This window comes from Saccopteryx leptura, chromosome 6 (genome assembly GCF_036850995.1).
Source record: "Saccopteryx leptura isolate mSacLep1 chromosome 6, mSacLep1_pri_phased_curated, whole genome shotgun sequence".
In the NCBI taxonomy this organism is placed as follows: Eukaryota; Metazoa; Chordata; class Mammalia; order Chiroptera; family Emballonuridae; genus Saccopteryx; species Saccopteryx leptura.
The window spans coordinates 105,992,719-106,014,240 of NC_089508.1; the positions used below are offsets into that span (position 1 = coordinate 105,992,719).

Below are 21,522 nucleotides of genomic sequence, written 5' to 3' on the forward strand. Positions count from 1 at the left end.
CAAAATATCACATCCAAGGTTTTCCTTCAAAAGCTAAATATGCAAATCAGTATTCAGCTATATAGAAAGTAAAATCATAATTCTTTAAAAAGACAAAATTCTTTTAAGTTAAAAATTTACCATCTCTCACACTAGATTGATCTTCCTCTCTCTTTTTCTTGTCCTTTTTTTTTCTATCTCCCTTTTGATCTTTATCAATTTCTGTGTTACCTAATTTCAAATTGATAAAGTTAGTTTGAGGATGTTTCATAGCTTAAGGGTTTAACCATAAGTATGATTTTACAAATAGCAAAATCGTTAACCTAAATGATTTTCACAAATTTTACCTAAAATAATTAATTGAAATGATTATCTTCCCAAGTTATAAAAAAAAGCATAGTTTTATCAATGTGATTAATCTCTAGAATAAAATGGACGTATTAGGGAAGGTAGAACATAAGTAGAATTTTTATTTCTTACTTGCTTCCTCAAGAAACTGAAATAACCTCTGAAGCTCAACTGGGAAAATACCCACTGCAGTTAATTTGCTATGCTGAAAAGTTATCAAGAATGGAGAATTTTTATATTCTATCCAAACATTCAGAAAGTGGAACCACATCTTCTGTCTCAGATTAATGATATTCTAGATTACCTCGCTCCAAATATTCAGACAATCTTAAAACACCCAGTGGCACCTCAATCTCCTCCTGTCCCATTCAAAACAGACTCCTCAAAGTCTTATACATAAAGAGCTACAGATATCAATTTTACTATTAATTTTTTTATGGGGCAGTAATGGTAACATCCATATTATAAATGATTAACATCCGACTTTGACCAACATGTGCCACCAATGTAGTAAGTAAGGTAAGTTGATCTTTTCTTATTTTAAAATTCCAAATTAAAAACATTAAAAAATATATTTTTCAGGATGAAATGACTGTTCTAACATGCTATGTACAAACCAGCATAAGAACACTGGAGCTCTCATATACCTACCAGATATAAGTTGCAACATCTCCCAATATTAACTTTTTTTCCTTTGTCTAGATAGTTAATAAGATTTTCTGATGAAAATACAGACACACTAAACATTTAATTTGATTTTTTCCCCTTGAATTTATAAACAACTTTAACTGATTGCCATTTCAGAAGTATAAAAATCAGTAGAATTGTGTTTTATCCCTTACCCCTTTTGGAATCATAGGATTAATGAGTAGTAATATCTTACATTTATAAGAGCTACATAATTTACAAATAACATTTAATTGAAATTTTAATTGAATTAATTGCAGCTTTAATTGCAGCTTCAACATATGGTTGTAAGAAATAATACAGAGAGACCCTTGTACATGTAATTTAATTTAGACAGAAAATATTGAGGAATATTGAAGACTGGGAGATAGGAGTGATATAGTAAATACTAACTATGATACAGATTTGTGAGCTGTGATCATACATATTTAATTTCTTACTAATGCTACTTTCAATGTATAAAGTGAGTTATTAAGCTCATAGTGGAATTATCAATTTATAAAAAATATGAATAGGCTTATTAAAACAATGAGATATTAGCCAGAAGCTCTTCAACTTAAAAAGGGACACTTCACAAATATAGTCACATTCTAAAATGCTGATAGCACATCTACTTTTAAAACTTTGTTCTTACTATTCAACGGGTACCCTGTTTCCCTGAAAATAAGACCTAGTGCAATTTTTTTTCAGGCTTAGAAATATAAGGCCTCCCTTGAAAATAAGACGTAGCATGTCTTTAGGAGCAAAAATTAATATAAGACACTGTCTTATTTTCGGGGAAACAGGGTAGATTGTTGTACATGGAAATAGAGTCACAAGAGATTCTTGACGGAATTCAGAGTTCGGCTGGTTATGCTGATGTTTGTGATGACATGACTACAGTATGTAATAAATGTTGATTTTTTTTGTTCAACAATAAATGTGAATTCTTGCTCATGGAAAAATAAGACATCCCTTGAAAATAAGACCTAGAGCATCTTTAGGAGCAAAAAATAATATAAGACACTGTCTTATTTTTGGGGAAACACAATAATATTCGAATAATTTTTAAAGGATTTTAGTCTATTCAAATTGCTCTTTCAATATGAGACCAAAAAGATATGGTTTAAAAAATTGTTTCTTCTAGTACCCTATTATTGAAATATAAACTATCTTGATCTGATAAATTATAAATTAATTCAACATATCAGAGAGACCACAGGGAAAGAGGGTGACATGAAAATAGATTTGGAACTTGAAACACGTATTTTCCTAAAGACATAATGATTATGTTCCTTGATTAGTCCCTAAAAGCATATTAATTTCATAAATTACTGAAACATGATCTAGATAGTATTTCTATCATCCTAACCATAAATTATAGAAAATTTCCTCATTTTTGTTCCCTGTAACACTTGGTAATTTTTCTTTTTTTTTTGAACAGAGAGAGAGACAGAAAGAGGAACAGATAGGGACAGACAGGAAGGGAGAGAGATGAGAAGCATCAATTCTTCATTACAGCTCCATAGTTGTTCAGTAACTGCTTTCTCATAGTGCCCTGACGGAGGGTGGGGGGAGGTGGGAGCGGCTACAGTAGAGCACGTGGGCTCAACCCAGCGACCATGGGTCATATCTATGATCCCATGTTCAGGCCAGCGACCATGCACTCAAACTGGTGAGCCCATGCTCAAGCTGGATGAGCCCTCAATCAAGCCGGTGACCTTGGGGTTTTGAAACTGGGTCCTCCGCATCCCAGTCTGATGCTCTATCCACTGCACCACCGCCTGGTCAGGCTTGGTATTTCTGATTTAACACTTTTTATACAGTGTTTATGTTAGTGACCCAAATTATTAAACCACATCCTCAATGGTGGGCATTTAAGTAGCTTCTTTGGGATTCTGTTTTAAATAATGACAAAATTTTTTTTACAATCTTTGATTATTCAGGGTCTGGCCAGTCACAGGTTTTGGTAATCTTTTGATGATGGTTTCACAAAAGAAGATACTGATAGAAATAGTTAAAAAGACAGTTATTAAAATGAGTGAATGACTAGAATCGATTTTAAAAAACAGTATTTAATTATTATTTAAAAAATAAATCTCACTTGAAAAAACTTATAAAGTTAAAATATAATCTCAAATTTTTCAAATCATACAATCAATTTTATGTCAGCCAATAAAGTTCTATTAATTAAAGGAAAATTTCAATATCATTTAAAATATAACTAATATTTTGAATTAAAAAGCTACTCACCAAGTGGAGCTTTGAGGAAACGCCGCTCGATGCCCTGCTCTATTTGAAAGAGTGCCATGGCCAGATGGTGAACCACGTTGCTCACTGATTGTGGTGTGCTTGAATTAGTGGAGACAGTACTTGAAGCTTCTGTTTTTATGCCCCAAAGTCTATTATTAAAACAATGAAGAGTTTGTGGTAGTTAAAAGCACTATTAAGTGAGAGTCGAGTCCACTAATTCATCCAAATGCTAACTTATATCTGTGTAAGAAAGTTTCCTCAATCACAAGGACTCTCAGATAGTAGGAAAGAGAGATTACATATGAATCAAAAGCTAAACTGCTTATCAAGTTATTTAAGGAGGTCAGAAGGACAAATATTTGGAGGGTGAGACATATTTGAATGTGGATGAAACAAGGCATGGGGGGAAGGTTTAGAGAGGTGACACTGTGATAGGCCTTAAAGGGTAAGTGTCTCAGGCAGCTTATCTCTATTTTTCTTGCTTCAACTTTTACTGGATAGAAAGACACTTGGAGCTGCCTCCTAACCAGTTCCTGAGCCTCCAGTTTTACTTGCTTTGCAATAAAATCTTCATGCTGCAGCTAAAATGGTCACTTAAAAGGAAAATCCATTCAGTCAAAGCCTTTCATTTATCGTCTTCCCTCCCAATATCAAATCTTCCCCACGTTTAGGTCTCAGGTTTAGAGTCACTCCTCTAGCATTTCCTTTGGTATTTTACATGTTCTATCTAGACGAGCAGCCTCTTATGAACTACATTTGCAATTGGTATTTACTTCTACCAGAACTCTCACCCTGTTCTATTAGTGCTAGCTTAATGTCTCTCTACCAATTCCTTCCAGACAATAAACTCCTTATGGGCAGATACTATCCAAATTAACTCCAAAAAAGTAAAAGTGTCTATCTATAGATATAGAGATACAGGTTCTGATTAATAGTTTAAACAATATTTAAGTCTACAATAATTTACTAAATTTTCCTACAGGAAAGAAAAATGGATAGTATAAAGTTATTTTCTGAAATTAATAAAAGCTTAAGTTCAAAGACTTTTTTTGGAGAGAGAGAGAGGAAGGGAAAAGGAGGGGGAAAGAGGGAGAGACAGAGGGAGAGATGGAAGGAGAGATGAAGGGAGAGAGGGAGGGAGAAAAGGAAGGAGAGAGAGAGAAGCATCAATTTAATGTTCCATTTAGTTGTGCCACTGATTACTTCTCATATGTGCCCTGACCAGGGCTTGAACTGGTGTCCTCAGGATCAAGCTGGCAATGCCAGGCTCAAGTCTGTGACCCTGGGCTGGAACCAGTGGCCTTGGCGATCTGGGTTAACACTCTATCCACTATGCCACCAGCCAGGGTTCAGAGATCTTTTTGAAGCTTGAGAAATTATCATTATCTTAAAAAGTTGTCTTTTAGCTATATTAGTACAGAGTGGTATAAGAGAGATCCTGAGGTCAAAGCAGAATCATTTAAGTGGTTATAAGTATTACCATTTTTTCTTTTTTAGATAATGTAGGGAGAGAGAAAGAGAAAGAAAACGAGAAAGAGAAAGAGAAAAAGGGGGGAGAAGCAGGAAGCATCAACTCATAGTGGTTGATTTCCATATGTGCTTTGACCAGGCAAGCCCATGGTTTCAAACCGGCAACCTCAGCATTCTAGGTCAATGCTTTATCCACTGCGCCACCACAGGTCAGGCCTCACAGTAAGATTTTAAAACAATTTTTTTTTTGAAGAAAAAGAAACATTAACATTAGAAAATACCTGATTATTAGAGTGGTAAGGAAAAGTGAGGGTTACTTTAAAAAAAATCTCCATACCTGTCTTTTACTATGGCCTTTGCTTGCTCATCCATTTCCATCTCTTCCACATTTTCATTCACAGTTTTAATTATCCCATTTTCTTTGTTTTCTTCACTTAACAGCTCATACCGTCCATTTTCTAGTGCTGATCTCCAGATGTGTCGATCTGTAACCTGTAACAAAACCCAAATTACTAACCCTAGAAATTGGCTAAAGAGTATGAGGTTCAATCTACAGATGAAAAAGTTATGAATATTCTAGAACAGATTGTGAATCAAAAGGGGATCTAAAAATAAGATTGCTAAGTGGTCAAAATGGAGTTCATATCATTCATAGACGGAAACTTTAGAACCTTACTCTATGTAGGGAAATCATAATCAATTCTAAGATTGGTCACCTGAGAGGAGCAAAAAAGTGATAGATAATAGCAAAGCAATGAACAGAACACACGTATCAAGCATGAATTACTTACAGATTTTAAAAAGGTAACAAAGAAACCAATAAACAAACCAGACTCAGCAGAGCAGGCAGGAGCTGGTCAAGGAAGAAGAAAATATCCTTACACATTTCAACATCTTGGATGAAAATATCATAAAACAGGTATTTTAAAAATAGTAAAAAGTAATATTAAAAAGGTCAATTGTGTTCACTAAATTCTGCTTAAGAAAGCAGATAGTCATATAGCATATTTAAGAAAGATTTATATCCATACATAAACATTTTGATACAGGGAAATAATAAGCTTTTATTAAAAAATATATCACTCACTGGTATTTATTCAAAACACACATGAGTTGCCTATATTGATGAAATTAACAAACATGACCAAAATTCTGGTACTCAGATAAGCTAAAAATGGGAACAGGTACAAACCTTTATTGTTCCTAATGTTCCTTGGTAGATTCTGTCTTCAATATCCAAAAGAAAATCTCTCAGCCTCAATTCAAGCTGCCTCTCTGCAGACATCTGAGATGGATCATATGTATTGGAAACTCTTCCCCGAGTATACGTAGGTTTGCTATCAGGTTGAGGTTTGTCTGCAATAGTTATCCAATACCTTTATTATGATTTCCTTATTAACCCTTTGAGTAGCGAGTTTTTTTTAATGCTCACTGACCCCTGGGAGTGAGATTTTTTTCAAAAAATGAAATTAGTTCCGTTATAGTTTTATTAACTTAAAATTACGTTTGATTGCCTGACCAGGCAGTGGCACAGTGGATAGAGCACTGGACTGGGACATGGAAGACCCAGGTTCGAAACCCCAAGGTTGCAGGCTTGAGCGCAGGCTCATCTTGTGTGAGCAAGGCTCATCAGCTTGAGCCCAGGGTTGCTGGCTTGAGCAAGGGGTCACTCGGTCTGTGTAGTCCCCCGTCAAGGCACGTATGAGAAAGCAATCAGTGAACAACTAAGGAGCCACTATGAAAAATTGATGCTTCTCATCTCTCTCCCTTCCTGTCTGTCTCTCCCTGTCTCTCTTTCTCTCTGTCTCGCTGTGTCTCTCACACACACACACACACACACACACACAAAATCATGTTTGTTTGATAACCAATTTATGGAAAAAAAGAATATACATTTGACTTTTTTAATGTTGTCTTACACATTTTTAAAATAAAAATTTTTATATAATCATACTCTGGATGGTCAGGAGGCACGAGAACGTACATGAACATTTGTACTACTCCAAGGGTTAAAAAATACAATCACCTCATATGACTGTTCTGATCATGAGATAATATAGAAATCCAAACACAGTAAAACTCCAAATGCAATAAAAAAAAGGGAGGGGGAGAAAATGTTTGCACATCATATATCTGAAAAGGGACTTGTATCTAAAATATATAAAGAATGCTTACAATAAAAACAAATAACCCAATTAAAAATGAGTGAAGGATCTGAACAGACTTTTCTTAAAGAAAGATATACAAATGGCCAATAACACCATGAAAAAACGCTCTATATCCTTACTCACTGGGGAAGTGAAAACAAAGTACCACTTCACACCTCTAGGACGGCTAGAATCAAAAAGTCAGATAATAACAAGTGTTGCCAAGGATGTGGAGAAATCTTAACCCTCATACACTGTTGTTTGGCAGTTCCTGAAACGATTAAAGAGAATTACCATATAGTCCAGTAATTTCACTCTTAGGCATATGCCCAAGAGAAATGAAAACATGTTGCAGAAAAACTTGTATGATGCCTGACATGTGGTGGATAGAGTGTCAACCTGGGACATTGAGGTCCCAGGTTTGAAATCTCAAGGTCGCTGGCTTGAGTGGAGGCTGGCCTGGCTTGAGCACAGGGTTGCCAGTTTGAAGGCCAAGGTCACTGACTTGAGCAAGGGGTCACTGACTTGGCTTGAAATCCCCGATCAAGGCACATAGGAGAAGTGATCAATGAATAACTAAAGTGCTGCAACTATGAGTTGATGCTTCTCATCTCTTTCCCTTCCTGTCTTTCTCTCTCTCAAAAAAACAAATAAACAACCCCCCCCCAGAAAACCTTGTATGTGTTTATAGTAGCATTATTCAAAATAGTCAAAAGAGGTAAACAATAGAAATGTCCATCAACTAACATATGGTTAAATAAAATGTGTACAATGGAACATTTGACCATAGAAAGGAATGAAGTTCTAATACAGGCAACAACTTAGATGAATCTGGAAAACAGGCTAAGTGAAAGCAGTCAGTCACAAAAGACCGTACATTATATAACATCATTCATATAAAATGTTCAGACAGGAATATTTATTGAGACAAAATAGATTGTGGTTGCTTAGGTCTATGGAGTGGTAGCTAAAGGATATGGTGTCTATGAGGTGATGAAAATTTCTAAAATGACTGTGTGATGGTTGTACATACCGGTGAATATACTAAAACACAACTGAATTGTACGGTGTATGAATTAAATCTAATAAAGCCATTAAAAAATGAAGCATGAGCCACAGTTTTTAATTCTGAAGAGAACTAAGGTAGTGATTATAATATATCCCCAAATTTAAGAGTTCTTTACCTAGAGAATTTATTTAGTAACAAAAACTTATACCTAAAAATGCCTATCTGTCACCAATGGACCGGCCATCGAACAAGAAATGTTGCTACTTGATCTGCTCTTGCAGCTAGTCTCCAAGTGATGGACCCTCAGCCAAAATCCTTAGTGAGTGACTTCACTCACTATTAGATCTCTAAAACTGATGGTAACCTCAGTGCTTTGGGTACTAAGAACCTACGAATAAAGGAATGAGATCAGGAAGACTTCCCACATTGCTAGATGTGTCCCTTATAATACAAATGGAACCCAGTGGAATCTAGAGAACTTTGTTTCCCTAAATGGCAAACTTTCTCTAACTTTCAAGCTGACAGCATAGTCCAAATGAAAGATCAAGTATTTTAATATAGCTCTAATAGTTTGAAAAATGTTTAATCCTGTACCAGAGAGAAAAATAAAGGCAATAGCTTTAATTGAAAACTTACCTGAAAAATGAAATTTCTCTTCATTAAAATGGGCTAGCTGTGCACATATTCTGCTTTTCTCTTGTAACAAAGTTTCTTTTAAGGCACTTTCTCTATGTCCTCTAGAATTAAGAGCATCGATAAGCTGGTCCAGCTGTTCACAAGAACTGTAAAAGCACCACCGATTTGGCTTATGCACTGGTTTTGGCAGCTGCACAGAATCATCACAGGGACCTTGGTCATTGATGGAGGTAGATTCAGACATCAAAGACTCTCCAGTTTTAGTGGATACCTGAGCATTTTGAGACTGTACATTATTTTGAAATGATGAAGGTCTAGGCAACAGCATGTCTTCAGTGAGACCAGAGTAATCCTCTTCAATAAACAATCCAGGAATAGAAGGGAAAATCCAGTACCGCCTATACAAGCGGTCACGTCCCAAGGGAAAGATATTGGTGCATGCTATGGCATTTTGGATTTTTTCTAAGAGCTCTTTCTCTTTTCGTTGGTGTTCCAGTTTTAAAGCTTCTTCCTCATCGGGAATAAGAAGCTCGCTTGTTAAACAGTTGATCTCTTCTTGCCTTGTAAATTCTTTAAATCCATTTTGTCCCCTTTTCCCTAGTGAAACATTTAATCAGTCATATTTTAAAATTTCATTAGAAAAATACGATATAAGGCTATACCAAGTTACTATATGTGATGGAGTGAAATGTATGCCCCCAAATTCATAGGTCAAAATCTTAAACCCTAATGTGACTGTATTTGGAAACAGGTCCTTTAAAGAAGTAATTAAGGTTAAATGAGGTCATAAGGGTGGGGGCCTGTAAGGACTAGTGTCATTAGAGCAAGAGAAAGAGAGACCAGAGCATTCCTCCCCTCTCTCTCTCTACTGTGGGTGTAAAGGAAAGACTGTGTGAAGACATAGCAAAAAAGTGCTATCCTATAAGCTGAGGAAAGAAACCTCACTATAAATCAACCCGGCTGGCACCTTTATCTTGGACTTCCAGCCGCCTAGTCTGTGGTATTTTGTTATGGCAGCACTATGTTAATAAGAAATTGGTACACAAATATAAAAGGGACACACAAAAGCCTGTGATTTCTATCCTGGAGAGTGTGGCAGAATCTGTCATTCTGCAACATATATTCAGTCCTTCCTTTTAAGTCAGGAGTAAGCAAGCTAATTCTAAAAATGGCTAGCTAGTAAATATTTTAAGCTTTATGGGTCATATGGTTTCTGTCACAACTACTCAACTCTGCCACGATAGCATGAAAGCAGCCATAGACAACATATAAATGAACAAGCATGGCTGTGTTCAGTAAAACTTATGTATGATCACTGAAACCTGAATTTCATATAATTTTCACTTGTCAAAAATTGTTCTTTTAAAAAAAATTTTTCCCAACTATTTGAAATTGTAGAAACCACTTTTAGCTTATGGGTTATAAGAAAACAGGGGGCAGGCCATATTTGGCCAATGAGCAGTTTACTAACTGCTGCTTTAAAGAAACTTTTAGTTAGGTACCTAGAAATCCCCAAGGGCAACATTTCCCAGACCCTCTTACCCCGGTAGGCACAGCTACATGAGAAACTTCTGATAAAAGAGATGGGAACGAAAGCATTATATATAACTTCAGAGTTGTGCCTCCCTTTCATCTTTCTTTCTTCCTACTAGCTAAAATGGAGACATGATAATAAATTGTTTGGAACATGAGGATGGAAACACCAAGACAGAAAGAGCCTGAATTCCTAGTGACCAGCCTGGTATTTATGATGTGGAGAATTAAATTCCTCTCTTATTTCAGTCACTGCCAAATTGCTTAAATGGTTGGGGAGTGTTTTTTCTTTGTGTGTGTGTGTGTGTGTATGTGGTTTTTTGTTTTGTTTTGTTTGTTTTGCTTGAAAGAGTTTGTATAAGATTGGAAAATTGGCAGATTTTACCTATAAAGTTGTTGAGGTACAATGAATGTTCTTTGTAGGAAGATTTTTAATACTAATTCAAGATCTTTAATAGTTTAGAATGTTCACATTTTTATTTTTTTCATGAATCCATTTTTATAATTTACATTTTTCTAGGATTTGCCTCCATTCTCAACTTTATTGCCATAAACTTATATATATAAAATCAATTTCAAAAAACATTTGTCTAGTTTGTATCTTTTTCAAAAAACAAAATTTTGGCCTTGTTGTTCTCCTCTATTATAGTTTTATTTTCTTTTAATTTCCACTCGTATGTATTGTTTCCTTGTATTTGTGGAGGGATTATTCTATTTTATATTTCTAAGTTCAACATGTAGTATTGATAAGTTTAAAATACTTTCTAGTTTCCATTAGGGTTTCTCCTTTGACCCACTGCTTGGAAGTATGTTTTAAAACTCTTATCATATGAGGTTTATTTGTTTCTAGATAAACTGCATTGCAACCAGAGAACATAACCTCCACGATACAGCAGATTTTCTGTCTGTAACAACCACTTAGAAAATAATGGAGAAAAAAAAATAGCATCCAAATTACAGGAACAGAAAAAACTTAAGGATCTCCTTCAACAGTTATCAAATAAAGATAGTTAAAGACCCTCAGAAGTACTTCGTATCAATAGGTTTCCCTCTGACCCAGGAATTTGTGGAATCATTTAGAGGCAGCAGACACTTCCATTCTCAGAAATATGACAACCAATTACCAGCATTACTAAACTTTGTATCTCTAGTATCTAATAGGCATTCAATGAATGTTGAATAGGTACATTAAAGAAAAAATTTCTATTTGGCCTAATATAATGTAGTAAATACAAAAACTCAACAAAACTCACTGAAAATCAAAAATAGAAGTTATGAGAACCCACCTATTTAAGAGATAGGTATATTGTCTCTCTTTCCTAAAGTATAAATGACGTATAAATAAAGAAGTATTCATAAATATACCAATGTAATTTCATAACACTGTGTTATAACAAATGGTCACAGCTATGAATTAGGCATTTAAAAAAAGCATACCTTGACTCACAAATGGAAGTACTCTAATAAATATTTCAGAATAGCTGAATTAATAAAACACCTTATCAATTAAAAACAAGTAGCAGGCCCTGGCCAGTTTGCTCAGTGGTAGAGCGTCGGCCTGGCATGCGGAAGTCCCGGGTTCGATTCCCGGCCAGGGCACATAGGAGAGGCGCCCATCTGCTTCTCCACCCCTCCCCCTCTCCTTCCTCTCTGTCTCTCTCTTCCCCTCCTGCAGCTGAGGCTCCATTGGAGCAAAAGATGGCCCGGGCACTGGGGATGGCTCCATGGCCTCTGCCCCAGGCGCTGGAATGGCTCTGGTTGCAACAGAATGATGCACCAGATGGGCAGAGCATTGCCCCCTGGTGGACGTGCCGGATGGATCCCGGTCGGGAACATGCGAGAGTCTGTCTGACTGCCTCCCCATTTCCAGCTTCAGAAAGATACAAACAAAACAAAAAAACAAGTAAGCATGTCCTTAAGGAATTTCTTTATTACCCCTTCTGCCTCTTTTATGTGATCTTGGGTCATCTTCATCTTCGGTGACCATATCTTGATCTAGTTCCTTTTGCTCTATTTCTTTACTCTCAGTGCTAGTATCAAAATCTTCCCTTTCTTCCTCCCTTTAGGATAAAAACAAAGATTATATTAATGAATAAATCTATAATTCCATTCATAAAATATTTATTGCCTGCCTATTAAGTGCCAGGCATTATACTTAGGAAGTAGTGAACAAGATAATACAGAGTTATAGTTTTGCAGAGAAAATAGAAACTATTGTGAAATTAAAATATATAGTAAGTACTAAAAAAGGAGAAGTTCAAGGTGTTATAGAAGTACTTCAAAGAGAACCAAATCTAGTCTCAGGGATCAAGGAAGGCTTGCTTGAGGAAGTAACATTTAAACTAAAGAGACTAGAGAGAATGGGGAGGGAGAAGCCTCCATTTCTAGTAGAGGTGATACTACAGGAAAAGAGCATATAATTTTGAGAATGTAAAGTAAAAAGAAGTAATCCAGGATATGGGTGAGAAAGAGGCAGAGCTAGATTATACTGGGCCTTGCAAGAATTATTCAAAAAGCAATGGTTAGAAAAAAAGAGAAAAAGCAATAATATAAAAAACGAAAGAGTTTAGTAAAGGGAAATGATCTATGAGAAAGCACTTTGGCTGCTACGAGGAAAATTATCTGGCAGTGAAAGCAGATGAGGGGAGACCAGTAAAGTGGCCACTATAACAGTCCAGGCAGTTGGCTGGGATGAGATGGTGGCTCAGAGTAGAAAGAGGATAAGTAGACAAATAGTGGAGAAGAAAGGTAGACAAATTTCAGATATAAGTAGGCAGAATGAACACCATGTGAATGTTGCATCTAATCCATTATACTGTCCAAGTTAAAGCTAAAATTGTATGAAACTTGAAACAAATTCTACCATTTATGTTCTACGTACAAAGTGAAGTTTGTAAACTCCAATGTTTTCAGAAGCTAGCAAGATAATGTAAATGAGTAAGGCTAGATGAGTATAAAAAAAGTGAAGCGAGATCTATAACATGTTTATTTTCTTTTTAAAAAAACTGAGATTTGCCTGACCAGGCAGTGGCGCAGTGGATAGAGCATTGGGCTAGGATGCAGAGGACCCAGGTTCAAAACTCCAAGATCTCTGGCTTGAGCTTGGGCGGGCTCACCAGCTTGAGTGCAGCGTTGCTGGTTTGAGCATGGGATCATAGACATGACCCCATGGTCGCTGGCTTGAGCAAGGTGTCACTGGCTTGGCTAGAACCTACCGGTCAAGGCATGTATGAGAAAGCTTAATCAATGAACAACTAAAAGTGACACAACTACGAGCTGATGCTTCTTGTCTCTCTCCCTTCCTGTCTCTGCCTCTCTCATGGAAAAAAAATACTGTTGCTATAAACCTTCATGTTTACATATTTGGGTAAATGTATGTTCTTAATTCTCTTGGGTATATACCTACAAGTGGAATTTCTGGGTCATATAGTATCATATAGTTTGTCTGAGGTACTGTCAAACTTATTAAAAGCAGCTGTACCATTTCATGTCTCCACCATCAATCTATGAGAGTTCTAGTTTTTCCCACTTTCTCACCAACACTTGTTATTGTCTCTCATCATCGTGAATGTGAAGTGGTATCTCATTGTGATTTTGATGTGCATTTCCCTAATAACTAATGAAGTTGAGTATCTTTTCGAATGCTTCTTATTTATTTTCTTTGGAGAAATGCCTATTAAAATCCTTTGCCCGGTTTTTAATTGGGTTGTCTTTTTATTGTTGAGTTGTATGAGTTTTTTAACTATTCTGGACATTAGACCATTATCAAATATAAGATTTGCAAATATTATTTCCCTTCCATTGGGTTGTCTTTTTACTTTCTTGACAGTGTTCTTAAAAGCAAAAATGTTTTTAATTTTGATGAAATCTAATAATCTATTTTTTCCTTTGTTTGCTTATACTTAAGGTGTCATATCTATTAATTTTATTAAGGCATCTAAATTCAACTGTTGGTGGCCATATACAATATAGCTATTTCAAGTTTGATCTATGATATTCAGACTTAAAAGGGTATTTGTACACATAAGTATAATCAGAAGTCAGTATACTAATTTTAGAATACTTTTTAGAACATTCCTTTGCAGATTTTGTTTAAAAAATTATTCTTTCTGCTAAATTTGAATATGGTTTGGCATCTACAATATAGAAAAATCCCCATCTGTCTTCATAGCCAATCTTCATCCCAAATATTTTGAAATGCAATAAAATACTTAGGCAGTCACTGAATTACTTATGGTGCTTCATCCTTTTTTTATATCTTCTACCAAAACCTCCAACCTCATCTCTCTTCCTCAGCAGGCTCTGAGGAGCTCTGTGAAACATAGTGCACAACCGTGATCAGGGTGGTGGTGGAGGAGGGATACACTATTAATGCTAGAAATATATCACTGGTTAAAAGTATCCTATTAAAAGTTTTCTGAGAAATTATCATTAATAACATTAATCCCATGAGAAAATGAGTTTTAGATTCCATAGAAATATTTTTAAAAACATAACACATGTATACTTGATAGACAGTATATAGACTACACACACACACACACACACACACGCACACACGCACACACTATGTAACTTTCATAGGCTCACATAATTATTACACCTAAAGAAAACTAGTGTTCTAAAAATTCTGAAAGCATTTTAAATTTTAAGGTGCTGGTTTTTATTCTTTATGAAAAGCAAGATGAACAGTGTAACTCAAACCATACCCATTAGATATATCTGCAGTTGAATTTCTTTGCTCATCTTCCTTCAATTTTTCTTGTTTCTCTTTCATTTTTTGTTCTTGTTCCTTAAGTTTTTCTGCCTTCCTTTTACGAATTCTGAAAGTTAAAACAAAAAATTAGTCTATCTGATGGTTTTAAGTTTTAGCATCTTGCCTTTCATCATTAAATTACGGCAAATGCTTCAAATGTTATCACAAAACCATAATGTAGCAATCCATTCATAACCTCTTAATAAAGCCAGTAAACATCAGTGTGAGCCAATGTCACATTGCAGCCTAATGTGAAATATGATTCTACATGCAAAGAAATCAACAGCTTTCATTAGCACAACTGACTATAACTGTCTTTTACCTAGCAGCTGCTTCTTCCCTCTCTTTTCGATGTTGTTCTGCTTTTAGCTCCCGGAACTCCTGCTTTGCCTGTCGTAATATATCAACATAATCTTCAATAAAATCCCTAGTAGAAACTAGGGTCAGTAGTTTCCCACAGAGTGCGTGAAGTATCTTCATTTTCTCTCCTGTCAAAAATTGGTAAAAATGTCTGTATTATTATTTAAAGATTTTATTTATTTATTTTAGAGAGGAAAGGGAGGTAGGAGCAGGAAGCATTAACTCCCATATATGTGCCTTGACCAGGCAAGCCCAGGGTTTTAAACCGGTGATCTCAGCATTCTAGGTTAACGCTTTATCCACTGCGCCGCCACAAATCAGGCAAAACTTCTGTATTATTGATGAAAAATAACGGAATTGTATTTGAAATTTTTAAATTTGTGGCTCAATGTGAACATGCCTAAGAATAGGGGAATGTCTCTTAAGCTCATACATGCCAATGGCATGTCTTCAGAGAAAAGCAACTTTGAGTCCAATTCAACGGTTATGTGATATGTAAGGCATTCCAAATATAATGACTACCTTATATACTAATTAAATGGATATAATTTTAACTAAAAAGAATTAATTTTCAAGTTTTAATTTATAGGCTCACATATAAAGTTCAAATCAAAACTAAATTATAACCACATGATTAAAAAAATGGCAATAAGCAAATTGCTATTCTGAAAAGACGGCTCAAAAACACTAGTATAAATTATAAAAACTACATGAATGTTAGGAATTAACGTCCTCTACTTTTATTTTATCTTTTTTTCCTCTTAACCATATCAAATTAAACTCCCTATATTTGTATATTAAACTTTTTATTTAAAAAAGGAAATGAAAATAACTTTATCTTAACTTTTATACTGTTTCTCATACTTCAAACATTTATTCAAGCAAACACTAGAATTTAGCATCTACAACTTAAACTTCTGATAGACTAATAAAAATGAAAGCTAATTCTCACTTGTCCTTTTAAACTTAGTAGATTCAAACACACACACACAAACTTAATAGATTCATAAATAATTAAAGCTAATATGAACAATACTAGCAGTTTCAATTTAGGTCACTATGGGTATAATAACACTTTTTTTTTTCCTTTTAGACTGCTTTCTCTCTTTCTCTTTTACAACTGCTTATCATCTAAAATTTCTCATCAGCTACCTAGTGTCCTGGGTGTAAGAGGGATAAGAAGGGAGAAAGTGGAAAGGTTATACAAATTCCAACTTGCAAAGTTTACCTGGTGACAAATCATACACCGATGTGCTTGACAGTTTCTTCACGAGGCTGGGACTGCTTAAACGAAGCTCCATACAGGCATCATCTGTAGCATCAAATCCTCCTCGTTTCTGATACCTGTACTTTGCGTTTGCTGATGTTACATCAGCACCTGAAGCTAAGATGTGCAGTCTGAGGATTTCAGAAAGAGTGCAGCTATCAAGATCCAAACTTTTCAAACTGCAGCCTATAGTTAAAAATGAAAATAGTCAGTTAGAATATAAACCATAAATCCTTAGCAATGCAAAATGTACCTTTATAAAATTAAAAATAAAAAGCCAATTAAAAAAAAGCCCACACATACCCTGGTGCAACTGCGGCCACGCAGCTGCCAAAGATGCAACTGCAGACAGTGCAGATTTTGTGGGGTCTGCATCTTCATCCAAAGCCTCTGTTAAATCTTTAAGGAAATAAATACTTTACTCTAGTGCAAATCAAAGCTTGAATATTTGGGAACAATGCCCTTTTACAATGACGAAAGAAACAGCAAACAGCTTAATATCCACCAACCTCAAAAAAACCAACATGAGGTACAGTACATGCATCATTTACATTCTGCCTAGTCTCCACCTAAAACTATACCTTCTGCAACACGCACCACACATTAATATTTTCCTTACTTAACATAGAGAAGACAGCTTCTAAGTTACCAACAAGATGTACACACACCTTCCAAAAAATGGCAAAATACACTTTAAAATTAAAAACAAATCTTGCTCAATATAACTTTTAGAAACGTCTACTATGAAAATCAGAATCTACTTGAAGATATCCAATATTTTATAAATATTTTAAGATGGAATCATAACAAAGTATAGGTTGTAACCATCACAAAACCAGCATATAAAAAGAGCTAAAAGAACTTAAAGCTGCCTGACGAGGCAGTGGCACAGTGGATAGAGCATCGAACTGGGATGCGGAGGACCCAGGTTCAAGACCCCGAGGTTACCAGCTTGAGTGCGGGCTCATCTGGTTTGAGCAAAAGCTCACCAGCTTGGACCCAAGGTCGCTGGCTTGAGCAAGGGGTTACAAGGTCTACTGAAGGCCCATGGTCAAGGCACATATGAGAAAGCAATCGATGAACAACTAAGGTGTCGCAACGAAAAACTGATGATCAATGCTTCTCATCTCTCTTTGTTCCTGTCTGTCTGTCCCTATCTGTCCCTCTCTCTGACTCTCTCGCTGTCTCTGAAAAAAAAATAAATAACTTAAAGCCAACAATGCTCTCTTATCCATTGATTTACCCTGTATATTTCAATTTTGTTTTTATTTTGAAAACTCTCTGATCCAAGAAACAATAGGAAGATTTTCCTGTATTTTCAAAGTAATGGCTTTAGCTTTTGAAAAACAGTGCTTAGCCTACAAATAGGACTAAAGAGCAAATCTACAAGCACAGATGTATTTAAAGCAATAGTATATATAATTATTTCTAATTATAATATATAGATGATAAAAAAATTGGAGTGTCCACTATGAAAAACGTTACGCTTATAAAACATCTGTTATGTCACTATATACAGTAGACACAGCTGCAGACTGCGTCAGATAATATATATTCTAGCCTTAGATCTGCCAGTCCCTAGTTCCTCGGTATGTAGCCTTTAGACAAGTCACTCAATCTTAAAGGGGTGAGTCTAGATCAGCAGTTTTTAAATTCTTCAAATATTTCTTGGAAACCCGATAAAAAAGGGATAAAAGATCCCTTGGTTAAACTGGGGTATGGAGATAACAAACCTATCCATTCATCTTTCCAACTCTCCTGAAGAGGCATCAAGGAACTTGAAGGACTCCATGAATTAGAGTTTGAAAATTCACTGGGCTAAACTGGTTCTGTGGTTCATTCAACTTCTACTATCCGAAGTTCACAATCTCGCAAAATGAGTCTTAGAGAACGTAACTGCTGTCCTTTACTATAAGAAAAAGGCAGCTCTGGGATCCTGTCTCATTACAATCATTGACAATTTCATGGCACATAGGCATAAACCGTATACACAGAATAAATTATCTGACTAAATTTTACATATATGCAGAAGTTTTTCCTACCAGGCTATAAATCTAGTCCAAAGAGACATTATACTCTTCCTCATGAGGGACCTAAAACTTTCTCAATTTTATTTTAAATACAAAGAAAAACAAAATTAATAGGCACTCTAAAATTGGCAACAGTCCTAGATGTAGAGTTGTAAAAGTGTACTGGCCCTTTCTTTTGCAGCAATCACTATGTTCAACCTATTTTATCTATAGTAAGTTATAATTTCCCAGGACAAAGGCTATGAAGACCTTAGGAGATGAGTAACCGACAAAATAACAGTTAAAATATGTATTACTTAATTTATCTACCAAATGGTACTCTCCAGAAAGTGTAAATATCACTCTAGGATTTGTTTAGAGATGGTCACTTGTATACATCATATCAAGAGAATATAGAGTTGAACTGTGTGTGTTATGACTATCTAAAAGAAACTTTTATTATCACAGTAATCTAGAATTATGTACATAAAATTCCAACACTAATCAATGACATCTCAGCAAATATACAAAACTACACTCTATAAGAAGGATGCTCTTATCCCTATACTTTGAAGGACTTTAAGTTTATGTGATGTAAAACTAAAGTGAGGAATAGATATTTTTAATATAAGATTTTAAAAACTGCTGGTAAAATCTCCAAGATTTGATATAACAACAGAGAGACCAAACAAGAAATTAGATCTTCTTGAAGACAGATAATTTTATGGGCAATGCTAAGGAAATAAATATTCAAAACTTCAAATTCTTTGCCATTATAGCATAGTTATTATGAGGCTCTACACCAGACTGCCCGAGTTTCTATCCCATCACTTTTTTAAAAAAATTATAATAGACATTTATTTAAAGTATCTGCAACTCAGATGTTCTAAATTATACATTTCATGCTTAAACATCATTAAAATACTAAGGACTGATGCATCCACAGATTTTGATTACATGATTATCTCTTTGCCCAGTCTTCTCTTTTTTTTCTTTCTCGAATAACCTCTTTCAGATATGGTTCAAGGTAGAATTTATCCTCATATTTTGTCCACTGCTCTTTAGGCAAGATCTGTTGCCTCATGGACAGGTCCAGTGCTCTCTTAATGCGAAACACCCTGTCATTATAGACATTCTCTGGAAGCCTTTTTATGGCTTCTGCTACATCATCATTCACATGTAATGTATCATCTCACATTAACCCCAATTTATTGAATCCTGCAGCATTATAATACCATTTTCAAATACCCTCCAGCCACTGGCTTGATGCTGCAACAGCAGGCCTGCTCGCCATTTTGACCCAGGACTCTATCCCATCACTTTTTTATTAACTGTGTGTCTTTGGGCAAGTTAATTAAACTCCTTCAGTCTAAGTTTCTTTATACGTAAAAGGCAGATGTCTGACCAGGTGATGGAGCAGTGGATAGAGCGTCAGACTGGGATGCAGAGGGCACAGGTTTGAAACACTGAGGTCGCCAGCTTGAGCACAGGCTCATCTGGCTTGAGTGCAGGACCGCTGGCTAGAGTGTGAGATCATAGACATGACCGCATGGTCTCCAGCTTGAAGCTCAAGGTCGCTGGCTTGAGCAAGGGGTCACTCGCTCTGCTGGAGCCCCTCGGTCAAGGCACATATGAAAAAGCAATCAATGAACAACTAAGGAGCCACAACAAAGAATTGATACTTCTCATTCTCTCCCTTCCTGTCTGTCTGCCCTATCTGTCCCTCTCTCTGTCTCACACACACACACACACAAAATAAAAGACAGAAAATAATCATATCTACCTCACAAAGGTGATAAGAGGATTAAGTGAAATAATGCATATATAATGTCTTAAATCACTTATTAGCTATATGATATTCAGTAAATAACCTCACTGAACCTCAGTTTTCTCATCACTTAGATAAATTAATACTTTTCCCTTTTGTCCTATTTCCTCCTTTCTAGAAATAGCAGGAGAACACCTTACTATTAAGACCAGCTAAAGGGACAGTTAAGAGAATATTCAATCCCATCTGACTATTCAATTGCTTTAGGAAAATTACGGAAAAGCTTTTATTTTTGCTGAGATGGGAAGACATACAAGAAATACCTAGGGGAACAATCTAGGGCCCTTACGGAAACTGACATAACTATGTAAAATGTGGCCAATAATAAAAAAGTGAGAAAAAAGTAAAAAATTCCAAAGTGTGTTTTCCCAACATTAAATAAATATTTTCAAAAGGAGCATTAAAGCCTTTATTTAATGGTCAATACTCACTCAGAGACCTTACATTTATATTTATAGATAGTTCCATAAAGGAGTAGAGCTATAAAAACTACAGATCAAACAAAACATGAATACAAAATAGAATGACAATACAAATACTAAGAGTCACATATATTTTTCCTTTACACTAGCTGATTTTTCAATACAATTTTCTTGCCACCCATTTTTTGTCATCGGGACTTCCAAAACTACAATTTTCACCTACTTCAAGTCCTGAATTAAATATAGTTTTATGTCTTGTATTAAGACATAATTAAGAACTTGATCAATAACCCTGTGATGTTATTGGTTATTAAGACAACATCATGGCTACAATAAATATGTATTACATTATCTGCAGATAATCTATCTTTAGTGCTGGAACTTGTTATCTTAGATAATTTTTAGACGTTTTAAAAATGGATTTACCCTTCTATCTTCCCTTTAGTAGAATCTCATTTAATTAACTAAGTTACCTGTGATGACAATGAGGACCACATTGCTAAATACGGCCTTGATAGGGGATCTCTGGCAATTAGTACTAAAGCTAGGGAATATATTCTGCTTGAACTCAGACTGTAAAATCAAAAGGCAACCAACACACTGGATGGATACTCCTTATCATCCTTTTGCTCCAAGAATCAAGCATAGAGGAAAATGAGCTCGAATTATCTAAGGCCAACAATACTAATTTTTTTTTTTTGAGACAGAGACACGAGAGAGGGACAGATAGGGACAGACAGACAGGAAGGGAGAGAGATAAGAAACATCAATTCTTTGTTATGGGTCTTTAGTTGTTCATTGATTGTTTTCTCTTATGTGCCTTGACCAAGGGGCTCTAG

The 21,522-nt window shown here is 35.5% G+C and overlaps 1 protein-coding gene and 1 pseudogene across 3 annotated transcripts in view; both read right to left on the minus strand.

Moving 5' to 3' along the window:
• BAZ1A (bromodomain adjacent to zinc finger domain 1A) overlaps positions 1–21,522 on the minus strand; it is a 113,315-nt gene that overhangs the window by 33,446 nt on the left and 58,347 nt on the right. For 2 of the 3 annotated variants that reach the window (XM_066342000.1, XM_066341999.1), the window contains exons 13-21: positions 16,728–16,823; positions 16,386–16,610; positions 15,120–15,285; positions 14,751–14,864; positions 11,977–12,101; positions 8,509–9,105; positions 5,909–6,072; positions 5,054–5,208; positions 3,247–3,395 (exon numbers count right to left, since the gene is read on the minus strand). In XM_066342000.1, coding sequence (XP_066198097.1) covers positions 3,247–3,395; positions 5,054–5,208; positions 5,909–6,072; positions 8,509–9,105; positions 11,977–12,101; positions 14,751–14,864; positions 15,120–15,285; positions 16,386–16,610; positions 16,728–16,823 — 1,791 coding nt within the window. The remainder of the gene's footprint in view (positions 1–3,246; positions 3,396–5,053; positions 5,209–5,908; positions 6,073–8,508; positions 9,106–11,976; positions 12,102–14,750; positions 14,865–15,119; positions 15,286–16,385; positions 16,611–16,727; positions 16,824–21,522) is intronic. The other variant, XM_066341998.1, reaches the window with a different exon arrangement.
• On the minus strand, positions 19,271–19,735 carry LOC136376595 (cytochrome b-c1 complex subunit 7 pseudogene; annotated as a pseudogene).